General features: G+C 34.0%; 1 protein-coding gene across 1 annotated transcript in view; it reads right to left on the bottom strand.

Moving 5' to 3' along the window:
- Nucleotides 1–501: 501 nt before the first annotated feature.
- MMS22L (MMS22 like, DNA repair protein) overlaps nt 502–21,231 on the bottom strand; it is a 124,733-nt gene continuing 104,003 nt past the window's right edge. The window contains exons 19-24 of the mRNA XM_069488296.1: nt 19,217–19,386; nt 16,299–16,510; nt 12,969–13,132; nt 5,637–5,733; nt 3,775–3,942; nt 502–622 (exon numbers count right to left, since the gene is read on the bottom strand). Coding sequence (XP_069344397.1) covers nt 541–622; nt 3,775–3,942; nt 5,637–5,733; nt 12,969–13,132; nt 16,299–16,510; nt 19,217–19,386 — 893 coding nt within the window. The 3' untranslated portion in view covers nt 502–540. The remainder of the gene's footprint in view (nt 623–3,774; nt 3,943–5,636; nt 5,734–12,968; nt 13,133–16,298; nt 16,511–19,216; nt 19,387–21,231) is intronic.

Below are 21,231 nucleotides of genomic sequence, written 5' to 3' on the forward strand. Positions count from 1 at the left end.
AATTTGCCTCACATATAGTATAAAAAAGGAAAACAAATAATATAGCCCCATCTCCCAACATCCCCCACCCCAAAAAAAACAGAATAGGGCAGCCAGATAATTTCAAAAAATATATTAAAACATAAGTTGTAAAAAAAAAAAAAAAAAGAAAGAAAAAGAAACAAAAGAAGCACGACAAATGAGGCACAAGGCAGGAAAGCAGGAAGTTACATAACAGTAAAAAGTCTATGTATGAACCAGTACAAATCTGCTTAATACTCATACACAGAAAACACTCCCAGTTAGACAGTTTCTTTAGTTTAACTAAAATCTCTTCAAAATAGAATGCAGTTTTGTAAAGTTCCAAGGATCTTATTAGATAGTTACTAATTAACTTTTATTTCCTTATTTATATACTTTTTATTTACAGGTATGTAAGGAAAAAATTTTAGAAATTATTTTTACCAGAACATTATACAATTAATTAAAAATAGGAATTAGAGTGGTGCAAAGTGGCTTTAGATAGTGATAATCAATAGAGAAGATGAAGCACAAAATATATTAGGTACTATCATTTTCCAGTTTCTGCATCTCATCTTGTCCCATTGGTCCTAGGTGAGATAAAAGTTTGCTATAGGCTTCCCTGTTTAAGAAAAAAGAAAAGAAAGCAAATATGTTACCTCCTTTTCATTATTGTTAAGTATTTACAAATTAAGCCTGCCCATCCATCCATCCATCCAGCAGCCTTAGCATAATACTTTTAAAAATTAGCGCTTTATATATATTGTGAGTAAACCTAGATGTTAAGATATACACAGTTTTTGTAAGTATGATTTTTATATATAAAATGTGGGCTAAGAATGACAGGTAAAAGTTCATTAACTTTATGAAATACTATAATGCTCATAGGTAATGAAATACATTCATGGAATATTGTTTAGGGATAATGACAATGATTATAATGGGGAGACTTGTGTCACAAACGTAGGTATTAAAACAAAAATTCTATAATCATAAAGCAGACATATGTAACAATTTTGGTATATTACCCCATTTTCTTTTTTATCTTCTTAGAAGTAACAAAGTTTAAAAACAAGATTCTCTAGTACTTCCCTGTATTTGAGGTTTTTTCTTTTTTTAAGAAGATTTATCGTGCCTGCCAGTTATTTCATTAGTGTAAATACCTGTGCTGTTCAGAATATTTAAAACCAACCCTTTCATGGACGTGCCCTACACACAAAGTAGTAGGCTAGTACGGCGTTTGTCCCAACACCATACTACATTAGGGCAGTTCACACAAAGCCTCTCCAGTTTTTCATTCACACTTGAAGACTGCTCAGAGAAGCAAGATATAGACAGTCTTTGCACAAACTTGTTTTGTGATATAATAATAAACACCATTTCTTCAAAGCTATGATTTAAAGTGACCCAGTCTTCCACTAGCCAAGTTATTATGCAAGAGAAGAAAGGAGATGCTCCACCCTGGCGTAGAAAAGCTGTACAAGGATGGTCTCTCTGGTTTTTCCCTTTGTTTTTTGGTTTTCATTTACTATATTGAAAAGATGGATTCCATAAGTTAGCTAAAGCTATATTCAATATAGTCATGTCTCTTAGAAAAATCTTAAATATGACATTGTATAGTCAAAAATTTTCAACTAAAAATTGTAATATGCATATTTATTAGACTGTATGTAGGTACATCCACATGCACAAACGACATGATTACAGTACAGTCATACGCCCCATAACAGCATTTTGGTTAACAATGACGGTGGTCGCATAAGATTATAATGAAGCTGAAAAATTCCTATTGCCTAATGACGTCATAGCCACTGTAAGGTCATAGAGCAATGTGTTAGTTACGTATTTGTGGTTATATGGGTATAAACAAAGCTGTGCTGTCAGTCATTTAAAAGTCACATACAATTCACTACATAATACTTGATAATAATAAATAACTACATTACTAGTTTATGTATTTTCTGTACTACACCTTCTTATTGTTATTTTAGAGTATACTCCTCTTCCTGCTTATAAAAAAAGTTAAAACAGCCTCAGGCAGGTCCTTCAGGAGGTGTTCCAGAAGAAGGCATTGTCATCACAGAAGATGACAGCGCCATGCATGTTACTGCCTCTGAAGAACTTCCAGTGGGACAAGGTGTGGAGGTGTAAGACAGTGATATTGATCCTGACCCTGTGTAGGCCTAGGGAAATCTGTGTGTTTGTGTCTTAGTTTTTAACAAAAAAGTTTAAAAATGTTTTTAAAAATAAGAAATTTAAAACTAGAAAAAAGCTTATAGAATAAGAATATAAAGAAAAAATATTTTAGTACAACTATACAATGTGATGGTGTTTTAAACTAAGTGTTAAAAAGTTAAAAAGCAAAAAAGTTATAGTAAGCTGAGGTTAATGTATTAATGAAGAAAAATTTTTAAATAAATTTAGAGTAGCCTAATTGTACAATGTTTATAAAACCTACAGTAGTGTATGGTAATGTCCTAGGACTTCACATTCACTCACCACTCACTGACTCGCCCAGAGCGACTTCTAATCCTTCAAGCTCCATTCACGGTAAGTACCCTATACAGGTGTATAATTTTTTATTTTTTGTGCTGTATTTTTACTGTAACTTTTCTATGTTTACATACACAAATACTTACCATTTGTTTTATAATTGCCTACGGCATTCAGTATAGTAACACATTACACAGGTTTGTAGCCTAAGTGTAGTACCGTACAGCCTAGGTGTACAGTAGGCTATACACCCTAGGTTTGCAGAAGTGCACTCTATTTGATGTTTGCACGATGACAAAATCACCTAACAATGCATTTCTCAGAATGTATGCCTCTTTAAGCAATGCATAATTGTACTTTGATTCTTTACCAAACTTTAGGACACATGGGTTCTACCATGAATACTGACTACTCTAAAACAATCTCTTTAGGAACTATAGGCTTATTCCCACAAAGTTGCATTACTCTAAATAGTCCAGCACTATTTTTGGATAAGCCTATATGGAAAAAAGCCTTATTACCCATTTTTGACTAAAACCAGTATCATCTAATTGGGTCACTTATCATATTCACTGGATACATATGATACAGTTGACTCAACAAATTAAGCATCCCTCAAAGGGTTAAGACTTGTCACCATAGATCCCCTCCCTCCCCCCCGCAAGACAGGGTCTCTCACCCTGTTGTCAGCCTAGCTCACAGGAACCTTAAACTCCTGGGCTCAAGTGATACTCCTGCCTCAGCCTCCCGAGTAGCTGTGACTACAGGCACTAACCACCATGCCCAGCTAATTTTTTTCTTTTTAGTAGAGACACCGGGTCTTGCTCTTGCTCAGGCTGGTCTCAAACTCCTGACCTCAGGCACTCTTCTCGCCTCAGCCTCCCAGAGTGCTAGGTTTGCAGGTGTGACCTACCGTGCCTGGTGGTAACCATAGATTTTTATTAAAAAACAAGACACCTGAGGCTGTGAAGTCCATTTCTCAATGAGGAACACTGAATGTATTTTGAGCAATAGCAGCACTGCTGCAATACACAGCTTTCTAAAGTGGTCACTTTGAAAGGAAAAATATGCAAATAGTATCAACTCTGCGAAGTTTGTTGGTAAGCCACACTACTTTCTAGTCATACTTTGTAAAGCTGATAATCACAGGATTGAAACATTTTTCAGCTCAAAAGAACACACGCCACATTTTGGGGATTAAGAAAATAGCCATTTCTATAAAATGAAATACAGATTTTATAATCACTACCCAAAAGAATGTAATTAAATTATCAAACATACCGTTGTGCAATATTTCTTCCAAGGCCCCATTTCCGCTCTGAATCCTTCAGAGACTGAGTGAGGGTAGAAATCAAGTGGATGACAACCTGCTGGTCCAATGTTGCTACTGTTTCTAAAATGCTGTAAACTTGATAATCGTATCTCATACCATAATCCTGGATAAATTGCCTGAAGGTAAAAGAGATTACTTAAGATTACTTCTGGGGCAATTTCTTGTGCTAGTATCTACATGGCAATCAGCTATAACCTGAACACAAGAAAGATCATTTCATGTAAGATTACTCTAAGAATGGAGATGCGATATGAAGACTATTTGTAACATTTTAAAGAACAAAAATGGCTTATTTTAGTGTGAGTCATGACCACAGTGATGGCATGAGTTGGAATCCCAGAATTGAGAAGAAGAGGAAAAACTCTAATCCCATAGACGTTTTTTTGCTATACTGGGCACACTGAAATCTAGGTGGGACGGGTGTGGAAGACAGTAAGGAGGAGAAAAAAAGTCAGATTTCCTAGTTAGTTTTTAGTCCTTCATATCTCCAGGCAAATCAACAATATTTTTATAAGGAAAGCAAATGATTCGTAACATGTTTATGTTTTTATGTTCCTTAACCAAACATAGAAAAGACTTTAAACCCATAGAAGGCCTTTATAAATAAAAATTATGTATTTAACCCTAAAATTTCTACCCCTCACTACCAGTCAACAAAATTAAAGTCACCGAGCTTAATAAATTGTAGATAATCCTTTTCTCCCCTCCTAGGGTTTTATAATTTTTACAAATCTATTATCAAGTGATCACAATTTAAATAAACTGTAAACTCTTGACAAGCACCAATTATGTGATGAGAGAAAAACTGAGGAATCAAAGATCCAACATAGAGTGAAGGAAATGGACCCAAATGATTTATCATGGTAGTGGTAAAGTAGAGATATGAATAATAAAGGTAAACTGGTAGAAACCTTCAGTTTCTACCTTCAGGTAGAAATACTAACCTGCCCTAACAGAAAGCACAAGACTCTACAGGGGACAAAGAAGGGAAGAGAAAGAAAATATTCCTTAAGTTGCATTGTTATTCTTGTGAACAACACATCTACTCCTACAAAGTCCATGCTTCACAGATTAAACATAATGGAGCTTTCTGGAGCTACAATATCTAAAGCAAGTCCGAAAACCAGTGACAGGTACTTCTACAGTAGAGCCTACATAACATGTTTAGCAAGCTCTGAAGGCCTGTGCACTTGTCATCATGACACATTTCCCACTTTTTCCTCTCAAATATAGTCATGTGCCACATAAAGACATTTCAGTCAACAACAGTTGTTCCATAAGATCATAATACAGTATCTTTACTGTACCTTTTCTATGTTTAGATACACAAATGCTTACCATTGTGTTACAATTGCCTACATTATTCAGTATAGAACATGCTGTACAGTTTTATAGCCTAAGAGCAATAGGCTATACAACACAGTGTAGGTGTGTAGTATGCTCTACCATCTAGGTTTGTGTAAGTACACTACTAGATGTTTGCACCACAATGAAATCACCTAATGACTCATGTGATGCATTTTTCAGAATGTATCCCCGTTGTTAAGTGATACATGACTGTTCACACAAGATTGTTCCTTACTAAATTCACAGGTAATTTTAAGTCTGCTCACTTATCTTTTTCCCTGGCACTTTTATTTTTCAATAAAACAACACAATGTAACAAAACTACTGCCAAAAATACAATAATTGAAATACTATAAACAAGTAGTAACACATTATGTTTTGGATAATTAGTTATTTAAAAAACATGTTGGCTGTCAAATGGCTGGCAATAGTCTCCCTGCCAGTTGGCGTATTTTCCAGTTACCTAAACACAGAAGTCAGCCGGGCAGCAGGTTCTGCTTCTGACCCCACTTGGCAGGCTTTTACCATGTATTGCAGGTTCTCTGTGGCCAGCCTTTTAACTAGGAGGAAAAATTATAGCATTACACACTGTGTCTGAATTGACCATCTGGATCCTCATTTTTATGAACACTCTTGATTTAGAAAAAAATGTTGTTTTCTTAAAGTATGTACATGCTTTTTTTTTTCAAAATGAGTTTTTGTTTTATTCTAAAGAATACCTATCTCCCATTTTAAGAAACTATAGCAAGTTTAAAAGTACTTTTAGTCTTACAACTGAAAGAATACATGTGAAGATATGTCTGTCTCTTAGAATGGAGCCTATATTCAAAAACATTATAGCATCCTAATCCTGTAAACAGTTACATACTGACAAGAGAAAACCATTAAAAATTCAGCTGATTTACAGATTGACTTTTTAAAAATTCATAAGCATATTCTTCCCACCCCCACCCAAATATTAATATATAAGTAGAAAACTAGATACCACTCTTTGCTTAACATAGCAAAATATATATATATATATAAAAGTATTTGTGATGCTATCTTCCTTTCAAAAGATAGCAAAGTATATAAAGAACAATCGTATTCTTTAAATTTTTAACCAAATCCTATGAAATTGTGTACTTGCACACAAAAATAATGCAAAAATATCAAGAAAGGATGTTGAAAACCTAACACGTTCTGAAAGCTATTAAATTTGTGTTATGTTGTTTTTGATGTTAAATATAAGGAGCTAGAAAGACAAAATGCTTTCTCTGAGAATAAGAAAATTTCACAAACTGTAATCCATTATAGCAGGAGCACAAAATAGATGATGAACATAAATCAATTAAGCAGTAGATAATGTTGTCCATGGCATGAGGCTAGTGGATAAGGAACGTGCAGCATCCTTGCCTTTTACTGAACTTTTTATAAGTCTCATAATAGATGCAGTTTATTTCTTTAAATGAAATGAACTATTTTTTTAAACTGGATAATCTTTTTTCTTTTTTAAAAGCTTTATTCTAATATAATTTATGTACTATACAATTCACTCATTTAAAGTATATAGTTCAATGGCTTTTAGTAATTCACAGAGTTGTCCAACCACCATCACAGTCAATTTTAGAATATTTTCATTATCTCAAAAAGAAACTCCATTCTAGCTATCCCGATTCCCTCTAAGCAATCACTAATCTACTTTCTGTTTCTATGGAGTGAACTAGACATTTCATATAAATGAAATAATGTAATATGTGACTTTTGTAACTGTTTTTTTTCAGTTAGAATAATGTTTTCAAGTTTCACCCATGTTATAGCATATATCAGTATTTCATGCCTTTTTATGGCCAATTAACTTTCTTTGTATGGATATATAAATTTTTAACCCATGCATCGATTGATGGAGGACATTCTAACTTTTGGCTATAATGAACGAATCATACTGCTCTAAGTATTAATGTACAAGTTTCTCTGTGGGCAAATGTTTTCATTTCTCTTGTGTGTGTGTATATCTATCTATTTATATGTATATATATCTAGGAGTAAAATATCTAGATCGTACAGTAACTTTGTTGAACCATTTGAGGAACTACCAGACTGTTTTTCAAAGTGGCTACACCATTTTACATTCCCAACAGCATGAAATCAGAGTTCTGATTTCTCCACATTTTCCCCAATCATTTTTATTATCTGACTTTTTCATTATAGCCAACTTAGTGGCTACGAAGTAGTATCTCAGTGTATTTTGATTTGCATTTCCCTGATGAACATTCTTTCAGGTGTTTATTTGCCATTAGTTTATCTTCTTTGGAGAAATGTCTATTCAGAGCTGTTGCCCATTTTTAAATTCAGTTTTCTTTTTGTTATTAATATTAAGACTTCTTTGTATATTCTAGATACACATTCCTCATCATCAGATAGGATTTGCAAGTATTTTCTCCCATTCTGTGGGTTATCTTTTTACTTTCTTTATAGTGTCCTTTTAAATAGGAAAGCCTTTAATTTTGATGAAGTCCAACTTATCTCTTTTTTTCTTTTGTGGCTCATGGTTTTGGTGTTATAGCTAAGAATCTACTGGCAAATCCAAAGTCTTGAAGATTTATTCCTATGCTTTCTCCTAAGAGGTTTTTAGTTTTAGCTCTGACTTTTAGGTCTATGATCCACTTTGAGTTAATTTTTGTATATGGTGTGAACTAACAGTTCAATTTCTTTTTTTTGCATGTAGCTATCCATTTGAACTAGAACAGTTTGTTGAAAAGACTATTGTCCCCCCTTAAACTGTCTCAGCATCCTTGTCAAAAAAACCCACAACAAACAAAACAACAAAAACAGCTGATCGTAAACACATGGGTTTATTTCTGAACTCTCAATTCTATTCCATTTATCTATACGTCTACCCTGATGCCAGTATCACATTGTCTTGATTACTGTGGTGTTGTAATAAGTTTTGAAATTGGGAAATTTTCCAACTTTGCTCTTCTTTTGTAAGATTGATTTGCTATTCTAGGTCCTCTGAAATTCCATAGGAATTAGTATTCATATTAATAGTTTATGTGGAGCTACTTATTTGTATAGCCACTTTGGCTTTCTGTGGTTGCTATTTACATAATATATCTTTTTCCATCCTTTTTCCTTCGATCTATTTGTATCTGTAAATCTAAAGTGTTTCCTAAAAATAAAAAAATTAAGTGTTTCCTATAGATAGCATATAGTTAGATCTTGTTTTATAAATCTAATCTGATCATCTCTGCCTTTTGATTGGACTGTTCAATCCTTGCACATTTAATGTTTTATTGATATGCTTTGATTTACACCAGCCATTTTACTTTTTGTTTTCTTTTATGTCTCATGTTTTTTGTTCCTTTGCTGTTTTCTTCTTGCATTAATTTCTTTAATGATTTTTCATTATTTTTGAAATATTTCCTTAGTGTATAGTATAGGCTAGCCATATACATTTTAACTTATGAGGGCTTCAAATTTATTAACAATTTAATTCTAGTGAAATAAAGAAATGTAAATCCTATACATTGTATAGCTCTATTCCCTTTCCTTTTTTGTGGTATTGTTATACTTATTACATCTACAAATGTAACAAATCCAACAATACATTGTAATAATTTTTACTTTATATCTTTCAAAGAAGCTAAGAGAAGAAAGGAGAGTGAATATATATCTTAATATTTTCTATACAGGCTAAGCGTCCCAGATCTGAAAATCTGAAATGCTCCAAAATCTGAAAGTTTTTGAGTGCTGACATGATGCCGTAAGTGTAAAATTCTACACCTCACTTCATGTGACAGGTTGCAAATATTATTTAAAATATTGTATAAAGTCACCTTCAGGCTATAATAGGTGTATATGAAACATAAATGAATTTCATGTTTGGACTTGTGGCCCATCCCCAAGATATCTCAATATGTAATATGTATATTTATTATATGCAAATATCCCAAAATCCAAAAAAAATCTGAAATCTGAAATACTTCTGGTCCCAAGCATTTTGGATAATGGATGGTAAACCTGTATTAACATTCTTATTTATCATTTCTGGTTGTCTTAATTTGTTCTTGGGTATTTGAGGTACCATCTGAAGACATTTTCTTAGCCCAATGCAGTTTTGATCCCACCACCTCATTTGTACAGTTATTAGTAAATATATTACATTTCTTTATGTTATAGGCCCAGTGATATCTGCCTATTGTTTTATACAATTGCCTGTTAAAATCAGTTAAGAGAATAAAAGTGAAGAAATAGACATTCATACTGTCTTACAGGAGCACTCTCTTTTTTTTAATGTGGATTTAAATTAGTGTCTGGGATCATTCTCAATCTGAAGAACTTCCTTCAATTTTCTTTTTTTTTTTTTAAAGAGGGGTCTGCTAGCAAGAAATTTTCTGTTTTTGTTTATCTGGAAATGTCTTTATTTCCCCTTCCTTTTTGAAAGGTAGCTTTGTCAAAAAAAGATTCCTGGTTGACAGTTTTTCCCCTCCTTGCCCCCTCTGAATGCTATCCCACTGCCTCTGGCCTCCATTGTTTCTTCTGAGAAGCCAGCTGTGAATTTTATGGGGGCTCCCTTGTAAAAGATGAATTATTTTTCTCTTGCTGCTTTCAAGATTTTCTTCTTGCCTTTGACTTTCAGCATCTTTACTATGATGTGTCTGTGAAGCTCTTTACATTTATTTACCTTACTTAGAGTTAGCTAAACTTCCCAAATGTATAGTTTAGTGTTCTTTAATAAATTTGGGAAATTTTTATCCATTATATTTTCAAATACTTTTTCTGCTCCATTCTCTCTTCTCCTCTGGCCCACCTATTACATGTATGATGGTGTATTTTGTAGTGTTCTACATTTCTCAGAAGCTCTGTTCATTTTCTTCATTCTTTTTTCTCTCTGTTCTTCAGACTGTATATTGATCTATCTTCAAGTTTGCTAATTCTTTCTTCTGCTAGTTCAAATCCACTAATAAGCCCTAGTGAATTTTTCAATTTAGCTATTTTACTTTTTAATTCTAAAATTTTCATTTTTTTATATTTGTCTCTTTACTAATTTTTTCTATTTGAGGCAACATAATCATCATACTTTCCTTTATGTCATTTCTCATGCTTTCCTTTAGTTCTCTGAATATATTTGTAATGGCTACTTTGAAATCTTTGTCTAATATTAATCCAATATCTGATTGTTTTCATTGGCAGTTTGTTGCCTGAATTTTCCCCAGTGTATTGGTCATGCTTCTCTGTTTCTTTGCATGTTTTGTAATTTTTTGTTGAAATCTGGACTTTTTTTTTTTTTTAAGGAAGTCTACTCCTCCTCTTGCCCGTTCTGCCCAGGTGGTGTAACCTAGGGTATGCACAGTCTCCAAGGAAAGACAATGGTTTTGGCAGGGCTCTCTTTGTCTCTTTTCCTGACCACACCCTGCTGTTAAGCTCTACTAACTAACTTCTGGCTAATTGCTCTATTGTTTTTAATAATGCCCCAGGGCATAAATTGCTTAACAGGCTGATCCAATCAAATTCCGTCTCTTGAAAAAACAGTTTCTTAGGTCAGTTTTTGAGATTTGTTCTGACCCAAGGGTTCTTTCCAGCTGTCTCTTCTACCAATTCTCTCACATAAACTAGCTGGCCTACAGTTAGCCTGTATCTCCGATAAATTATCAATCTACCTATTGGCTCTCACCATCATTTCTACTGTTTTTGAGAACTTTTCCAAATTCTGTTGCAAATAAAGTCAGTTCCTTTGGGAGAGATTTCAGCTCTCTGTTCTACAGCCTGATTCTTCCTTGCCCCCATTCAGGCAAAATCTCAAGAGGTTTCGCTCTAGTGCTGGGGGCAGGGACAACAGTGCCTACTACTTTCTGTGTGACACACCACTTCGGGAGCTGAGTGCTTATGTTAAGAGGGGCAGCAGCCCCAGGTCTCCTTGGCTTCTCTTGGCATGACCTCAAGGGCAAATGGGGTCCCACTATACTCGGTGGTACCGCACTCATTGTAGAGCCTCTGTTCCATGACTGGGGTCTAAATAGAAGAATGGAGTCTCTACCTCTAGTGCACATTTCCCTGGAACACAATCTCAACCTGGGGTAGCTGGAGCAGGATGAGAAATGCTGATATCCTCCCTTTCCTAGGATGATAGCCCTCCTACTGGGAGATGGGGAGATTTACTGGTATAAAGTGTAGTTTCCACCTTGCTGGGCTGGGAGGTGAAAAGGAGAAAGTGGTCTGATCTTGCTTCAAATACCACAGACTCTTGCTATTCTAACCCAGTTTTAGTAAGTAGATGTTTCTCCATTTGCTGTATACTCTTCGGACCATTTCCAGAGACTTTAAATATTGCCCTTTAAATAATTTTTACCAGTTTTGCTGGGAAGCAGGTCTGCAGAGCTCCTTATGTTGTCATGTCAGAAGTGGAACTCCTCAAGCTACAGGTTTCTGACTGGACTTGTCTTTAGTACTCTTGGGCATACACCTAGGAGTGGAATTGCTGAGTCATTTGCTAACTCTAGCTTAATCACAGGAACTTTTCAAACACTGAGACCATAAGGGGACTCAAAGATAATTTTCCCTGAGCCACGCATGCAAATATGTGTTTAATACTGCTCTTTCAGCTTACAAAGATAGCAATGCAGAGATGGAGACTTTTGTATACCACTATGTCAAACATGTGATGCGCTCATTAGTCAGACAGGACCAGCAAAATTTGCCATCTAAACCCCGTTCTCCTTCATGATAAAATATTACTATCACCAAAGCAACAGGCTAAAACTTTATATTGTCTGCTCTGTCTCACAAATTTTGTATTATACAGTATAACAGTCTTTCACTGAAATTCAAAAGTATGCATAAGTTTTCAATGAGGGCAAAATTTCTAAAGAAGAGTTTGGGGGTCTACCTTTGGATCTTCTCCAGTTAAGAGGATGTTACTATCAAACAGGGGTATTCTATATAAACAGAATGGAACATTTTTTGCCAAACCAGGCTTGGGAGCAGAGAAGAACATTTTAATACTGAAATAAATATGGATTAATAAAAATATGCATAATTTTTTGAGATAAAACAGACAATTTCAAAGAGTTGTTTGAGCTTCCTGTTACCACTTTGGGCACTGCCCTCAGATTCTTCAGCGTATGCACTGTACTCACTTATCTCAGCAGTTAAAAATACACAGATGGAAACATTTAAAAAGCCCCACCTTGAATAGTCACATTATAATGGTACAACCCCCCCCACCCTATTTACATTAAAAACTCCTTCAGGATAGAACTATGGCTGTTATTCTGCATATTCCCAATAAGCTTATTAAAGAATGTTATTCACATTGGGGATTAAATAAATATCTTAAAGCAATCACTGGAAGTAAGGTTGATGAGAATGAAAACAAAAGGAGTAGAATCAAAGGATTCTTTTAAGTTTGTCCCCCAATCAGCTTAGATATTCTAGCAAAAACCTGAATAGAAAAAAGTATGCTGACCCTTCATCACTTGATATTTAACAAGTTGCATTTAATACTGGAGTCAGATTGAACAAATATTCTTTAAGAGGTTAATAAGTCTAATCAAAGGAAGTAGTCCTTAAATAAACTATTTCCCTCAAGGGGGGGGACCCCAAACTAAAATAGACTGAAACATGTCAGTTTTTAACCATTTTATCATACCCAACCTCAGGTGTTGCCTGGAATTTATTCTTTAGCCATGATATATACCAACGGATATAAAATAACCACATACCTTTTGTAACTATCAGTTTAACTGATGGGAAAGAGTAGTTTCTTAACATGTAAACAGAAAATGAATACAAATAAGCTTATAAACAAACTAACCTTGGGGTTCATTGACCAACACCAAGCATTTTAAAATGCCAGGGAGGAGTAGTTCAACTTCACAAATGTCTGTATTAGTTTCCTTGAAGAGTTGAAAGATGAAGGCCAGAATGGATGCTAAGCGAGGAGGGGGTGAGGACCCTTTATACTCAAAGTAGGATTTCCTGAAAAGAAGCAAAATTTTGTTTTTTCTCTTGTTTAAAGCTTCAATAAAGTTATATACTTTAAAGATATTGGCAAAATTTACCCCCCCCATATTAATAAAGTGCAATTTTTTAAAAGGATGTATATTTTACCATGCTATCTTCAAATATAAGATTTTAGGAGCAATGACTATACACCCTTCTTGTGTGCTGTAAGAGCCAAAGCACAGTAGAGACATGAACTAAATTTAAAGGAACCTGGTTTTATAAATGAACTTAATCAAAATCCAAATGAAAGCCTAATTGTTAATTTATTTTTTTCCTTTCTAATATAAGTCTGATCTCCTCTATTGGCTCCTCAATGCCGCAACATTTTCTCTAATGTCAAATTTGCATAAAGAAATCTCTCCTCACTTTATTTAGGGATTTGGGAGGGGTCTTATTTTTCTAAATAAATAAGAGGACTGTTCTAGGAATTAGTTTCCCATTTCAGCTTTACTTCTTTTCTTCCTCCAATAAGTAAAGGAATCAGATAACTAATTTAGGATTTAATATTATCTCTTAAGGCAACACAAATTTTAGCATTAGAACTCAACAGAAGCCAGGCGCAGTGGCTCACACCTGTAATCCTAGCACTCTGGGAGGCCGAGGCGGAGGATCACTGAAGGTCAGGAGTTCAAGACTAGCCTGAGCAAGAGTGAGACCCCATCTCTACTAAAAAAATAGAAAGAAATTAGCTGGACAACTAAAAATATATAGAAAAACTTAGCCGGGCATGGTGGTGCATGCCTGTAGTCCCAGCTACACGGGAGGCTGAGGCAGAAGGATTGCTTGAGCCCAGGAGTTTGAGGTTCCTGTGAGCTAGCCTGACGCCACGGCACTCTAGCCCAGGCCACAGAGCAAGACTCTGTCTCAAAAACAAAAACAAACAAACAAAAAAAAGAACTCAACAGAGATCATAAGGATAATAATTTGTCTGACTCATCTCTGTATATCCCCACCTCTTAGAACAGGTCCTGGCTCATAAGAGGTGTTCGGTGTACATTTATTAATTGAATAAATAAAAGAGGGAATTGCTCAATTTCTAAAAACATCTAGGCAATATGAAAATTTGCCAAATACAACTAAATCTAAACCACATGTCCATATATATTTGGAAAGTAATAATGATTTATCATAATGAGGCACAGAAATCACCTTAGGATTGTAAACTCCCTAAGGGCAGGAACTATGTCTTAATAATCATTTCTATTCCTTACAGTGACTTCCAATAAATATTACATATTAGAAGATTCATTCATTTTTTGAGGGCAGGAGTTTTGTCTGTTTTGTTCACTTGTGAATTCCTAATGCCTAGAACAAACATTTATTGGGTAGCTATGGTATGCCAGGTACAAACAAATCTAAGAACAAGAATATAAAGTTAAGTAAAATATGGTCTCTGAAGGCAACGGGCTCACCCTCCAGTGGAAAGGTTAGACAAGAAAAAAAAAAAGATGATTATAATACAGTGTGACAAGTGCTTTGACAAAGATAAGCACAGAATTCTCAAGAATTCAGAGGCAGGAGCCCTAACTAACTCAGATGAGGTTAGAGAAGCATGGCATGGAGTAAGTCTCAGGGGGCAATCTCTATATTTTTCCTAGGTATTAAAAAAAAAATTGTTACATTTTTGAGCCTTTAGTAACCATGAGAAAAAACATTTCACTGTATACAAAGTATGTAGGAAAGTCAACTAATGTAGCCAGGATACTAAATACTAGGCTTTAAACAGTTTTATGGATTTAATTTCACTTCAGCACTTATTTAGTTTGTACTAAAATTACTTATGCAACATCTCAAACACAGTGGTAGGTTACCACAATCTTTCTGGAAATTCAGATACAAGTAAGGCAAAACTGTCATGATTCTGCAAATTGAGTCATATGGGGCATATGACTACAAAAATGGAAAAGAACATACATGGTACACTGAGCTATCAGGTATAGGTTTTATAAAAGATAAGTGGGATTTAGCCCAGAAGGATGATACGGTATGAACAAAGCTGTCACATAGGGGGAAGCATAAAGTATTTTGGAGGGGCAATAACTAAACCAATCTCATTAGGGTTTGTATATGACATCATATGTAATACATTTTGGAAAAGTTAAGGGATAGATTGTAGACAGCTAAGGAGCATGGAATTTATTCCACAGGCAAAAAGGAAACAATGAAGGTTTAGGGGCAGGAAAGTATCATAATGGAATATAATGGAACAGTATTGTAGGAAAAGTAATCTGAGAGCATTGCTTAGGCTGCACTGGAAGAAAAGACTAGAGATGGTGAAAGTGGTTAAGAGATTCTCACAATAGTCTCTCTATAAGGTGATAAGGGGAGAGATGTGAAAAGGAAAGGAAACAATCAGAGGGTACAAAGAAGATGAAGCTTCTAAATCTGAGTAACAGGACAATAGGCACACAAAAAGGCCAGAAAGGAGACAAATTTTAGGCATGAAATTTTGTAATGAGAAGAGATGGATATTATTGGGTAATTAAAATAATTAGGTCATTAAAAAAACATGGAAAACTAATACTAGTTTTAGTATTAGTTTTAATATAGTCTAATAATATATCGCCATAGCATCTTAAAGTTTGAAAACTAATTTCATATAAAGCTAAATACTTCATGAAGAAAAAGAAAAGATCATTTCTATATTGAATCTTCTAATGTTACAGTTATAGGATATGGAGTTTAGTAGAAGTTTCATTTACTCATTTGCTTAATAATAAAACTGAGTTGTTAAGACAGAGTAGACTAACAAAATAGGACTTCAGATTGCTTCATTTTTCACACTAGCATTCATCTTTCCACTTATTATCTTCTACAAAATATAATTACTTCATACAGCACAGAATACAACTATCGTTTATCTGATAAAAAACTAAAAAGCAAAAATATATCTTTAGGACATATATAAGGAAAATAATAGTTATATAGAGAAAATAGAAGCAACCTAAAGAGCATTGTCTTAGGCTACCATGAGCAAATGTCATTTTAATAAATTCTTAGATAATGCTTCTCAGGAAAAAGAGTTTCTAAACTACCAGTATTCTAACGGTTGCCAACATTTCTGAGATGCCATTTTGTCACGTTTAATAGAGATTCATAATTTGTACATACCACCTATATTTAATATTTAGATATATACCTTATGACTTGTACAATGCATTTCTTTAAAGATGATATTGGTGGAATGGTTGCTGAGTTTCTCAGTGCCAACAAAACAGGATGTTGTCCAAGATCAGAAACATATGGCGAAGCTGGAAGAAACCGCCCAATATACTGCTCAATAACATTCCCTAACAATTGATTCAAATAGGTATTTGGATTTTGAGACTGACAACACACGATACACATGCCCTATGGGGGAAAAAAATAAGAAATACTAAGAGGTAAAGTTTCAAATAATAAACAATATTTAGAAGCTTACTAATATATTAATAGCACTCAGCATTAGTATTCATGTCAGAATATGTAACTTATTGCAATGGAAAGGACACCTCATGTCATTAAATAGGTAATATACATATGAAAATCGGAGAATTGACCTTAGGTAATACATATGATATGGCATAAAACCAAGCATGCATATCTTTTGAGGCATGGACAAAGGAAGCAGGGGAGAAGAGTAGGAAGACAAAGGGAGACTTTCTTCCTCTCATCCTCAAAAAACTTGACTACCACTTATCATCAATTATATATGCATGTAATTACAAAGTTATAAAATAAATTTTTAGGCTACTCTTTTCTAGCTACTGATCATTTTGTCTAAGACTATAAAATCTATGTTAACATTTTCCATGTTAAGAAAGGTTATAAATTTTTAAAAAATAATTAACAAAGGGTGAGGAATACAGAACATTAAGACGCAGAATGACAAGTTATTTAGAGGTTTTGCTACATCAGACACTGTCCTATGTGCTTTATATTCATTATTTCATTTAAATTTCTCATAAAAACCACTGCATTAGTAATAGTGTGTCTCTACTTTATAACTAGGGAAACTGAGCTTTAGAGAAGTTAAGAGATTATCAAGGTCACACAGAACTCCTATTGTCTTCTTTCATGTCTCTAGATTTAAACCCCTTCCATTTTGTATAGCAGTTAACAAAATATGTTCATATGGATTATAGTATGTAAAACAAACCCATACCCTGAGAAAAAGAAATGTTTTTCTGCTAAATTACATATTACTAAATACAGATAATCACCAACATAGCAATAAACTATGTTCTAAAAGTTAATTTATAGTTTGGTACTTTGTCATTCACAATGTGTTTTTCCAGAGAAATAATTAAAAATGTTTGTTAAGTTTCCATTTTTAGCCATAAATGGATATTTGCTCAATAAGAAATTTTGGAAGTTTATTTGTAATGAAAAATAGCTTATTATTGTTAAAACACTACCAAATAAACAACTGGGGGGGGGGGGAAGGACCTCCCCTTCAAACTCTGTTTTTTGAATAGTTTGGTTAAGGTAAATCACATTAAATCAGAAGAGAAGATAAACTAATAGATACTTTTTGAAAATTCTAAAGAGGAGCTGGGTACATTGAAGAAATTAAAGACATAGCTCCAGTTCTGCCAAATGGATAATATACGAAATTTTTCAATTTACCACTTACGAAGTTTTAAGAATTCTTATTAAATGGACTGTCTGGGTTTAAAGGACCACTTGGAACAAATGCTCCAGACTCTCTCGCTGCCACAACTCCCTCTTCACCCTCTGTGGGACTGGCAGTTCAGGCTGTGCTGTGGCTGCCTCTCCTACCTTTCTGCTAGATGATACACTAAACTTTGTTTTAAACATTATTATGAATACAAATTAGAGAGACAACTTGAAACTTCTCAAAAATCTTAAAATTCTGTTCAACAAAATTCATCTATGAGATTGTTTGTTACTTAATCAAAATCCATTTTCCCTTCTTCCTCAGCAACCCTCGCTGGACCTCAAATTAAGAAGCACATATCTTTCAATATCAGACACTAATGAATAATAAAGTATACCTCCAGCCCCATCCTTTCTCTGAATGACAGATCAGTATTTCCAACTACCTACTGGACATCATGACCTAGATATTCCATAGCACCTCGAACTAAAGCTGCTCAGAAACCAATTTCTACCTTCATCCCTACATCTCCAGAATTTCCCATTTCAGTAAGTAGCACTATTATATACATAAGCATCTAGTCTGGAATGTAGGAAGTATTTCATTTCTTTTTGTTCCCACCCAACATTCACTCAGCAATTACTTTTAATCAGAGTTCCTAAATGTTTTTGAAATCTGCTGTGTGGGCTCTATTCCCACTGCTTTAGTTCAAAACTTCCAGGTCATGTGTGAGTAATTACAATGAGCTAGTCAGTGCTTTCCAAGTCTCTAATATAACCTCCATACCAACTATCTTAGATGTTGTCACTAGAATCATTTTTCTAAAATGTAAATATGATTGTCACTTCTACTGCTCAACTCAAAATCCATCAACAGTCCCCACATAAAAGATTAAGTCCAAACTTCTTGGCATGGCATGTAAAGCCCTCCATTATACGGCTCTTTTCATGACTCTATAGCCACAGCACGACTATTTGCTTTTCCCCAGTGAGCCATATTTTCTTAAAGCTCAGGCCCTTGTATATGATGCTCCCTCTGAGAGGAATAGCCCTCCAATTCTCACCCAGTCTGCTCTTTCACAACTAATATCCTCTACAGTGTCTTCTCTTACATCTCCTCACCCCCAGTCTTGATTGATAGATAGCCGAGATCTCTAAGGAAAATACTGAGCACCCGACCATAAATGTCTGTGTTAGTCTACCTCCATCAACTTTAAGCTCCTTGAGGGTAAAGATTTTGCCTTTTTCATCTTTGTTTTCAAAGCCAAACACAAAAGAAATTTAAAACTTGTTCAATGGATGTGCCACATATAGACCTGATGTTATAATACATGATTTTAAAATCTGCATTTAGTAAACTGTGTTTTATGGCAAAATTTTGTTTAAAATTTTTTTTTAATTTTTAAAAATTAAAAATTTTTAATTAAATTATTAAATTTAATTTTTAATTAAATGTACCTGGAGATACAAAGGAAGACTCTTTTGAATTGCAGTCGACATAGGTGCAGGCAGTTCCTTCTCTTGCTGTAACACTGTGTGTGGCAGCAGTAGACAATCTATGATCCGGAATAGTAATTTTTGGGCTTTGGAGGTGGCAAAGATTTGTGCCCATGATTTAACAAGAATTCCTAACAAAGAAAAGAAGTAACAGCAGTTGTGGTTATCTTCTAACCAGGACATTTTGTCATTCCATTAAAAAATTGTATTTAAAGCACACAAATGAAACCAAATTAAAATAAGCAGTAGGAAGAGACATATACTAGAAATCAAAAAACTTAAGTCATATGATTCAATAAAGACGTAAATTTCTCTCATAGTTCTGCATCAAGAAAAACATTTTCTGAGCAACTGTCACTTAATATATATACACAAGTTGAGTATCTCTAATCTGAAAGTCTGAAATGTCCCCAAATCTAAAACTTTTTGAGTGTAGGCATGACGCTCAAAGGAAATGATCATTGGAACATTACAGATTTCAGATCTTTGGATTAGAGATGCTCAACCAGGTAAGTATAATGCAAATATTCTAAAATCAACAAAAAGCTGAAATCCAAAACACTTCTGGTCACAACCATTTCAGATAAAGAATACTTAACCTGTATAAACTCACACATACAGTGAATTGTATTTATATATTATGTGACTATTAAGATTGAATATTGAAATTAATCAGATTTTCCTTTTTGCTTTGGCTGCTAGGAAGCTGAGGGGTAAATTTACAATCCAACTTTAAAAATACTGTAGGATTATACATTATGCTTTTGTGTTCATACCAATTTTCTCTGGGTCTTATCATGCTACTCTGCATTTATTTTCTTGATACCCCTATTTCTTTATATTTTTATCTTATTTTACAGGCTGCTTCAATCCAGTTTGCAACAATAAGAGGTATAACTAATTTAATTGTTAAAATAAAAAAATAGGATCAGCTGCAATACCATGGGGGGAGCAATCACTCAACCTCCTTAAACCTCACTTTTTACATCTTTCAATTAGTTAATATAAACAAAGAAAATTTTGATTCTGAAGGAAGAGAAAGAGACTTCGTTACTACTTGAAATATATTATGGTTTCCTTGATGCTAGAAGTCTGTCAATTGCTACATTTGATGATAGTAAAGCTTAACAAATGAGCACCCTTTGTTTAAGAAAGTAATTAAAAGCAGATATATAATTCCCATTAGGATGTATTATTGCTATTGAGGTCTCCTTTATTGAAAAATGAATTTAAAAAGAGATTAAGCACTTGTCCAAATAGCACAACGGTATATATACTGCATAAACTTTTATATTTTATTCCATCTAAAAAAGCAAATAAGATGATAAAATTCAAAGTCATTTTGATCAAACAAAAAGTTTAAAATTCAAGCTCTGGAGGAAAATATAAAATATGCTTATGGAAGAGTATATTGATGTTAAAAAAATGCAACCAATTATCACTTCTAAGAACAACAAACAGCAACATTAATCTTCTGTTATAAAAGAAAGTATAATAATCAATCATAAAGAAACATAATGTTCCCTTAGCAATATTTTAAATAATGCTGGCTTGCTCCTCATTTTTTCAGTAGGCAGAAAATTTCAGTATGACAGCAATATAAGAAGAATTTACACTCTAATTAACATTAATATACCCATAAGAGGAACTGGCATCACCACTGACATTTGAAATGATTCACATCACTCTCAGGTGTCACACAGGTATGTTTTACCTTCCACGGTTTAGTTACCCATGGTATAGTGCAATAAGATATGACAGAGAGAAAGAGAGAGAGAGAGAGAGATAACTTTTATTACAGTGTATTCTAATTGTTCTATTTTATTATTAGTTATTGTTGTTAATCTCTTATTGTGCCTAATTTATAAATTAAACTTTATCATATGTACATATGTATAGGAAAAAACACATTATACATAGTATTCAGTACTGTAGCTGTTTTAGGCATTCACTGGTGGTTTTGAAACATATCCCCC

Source organism: Eulemur rufifrons, chromosome 15, assembly GCF_041146395.1.
Source record: "Eulemur rufifrons isolate Redbay chromosome 15, OSU_ERuf_1, whole genome shotgun sequence".
In the NCBI taxonomy this organism is placed as follows: domain Eukaryota; kingdom Metazoa; phylum Chordata; class Mammalia; order Primates; family Lemuridae; genus Eulemur; species Eulemur rufifrons.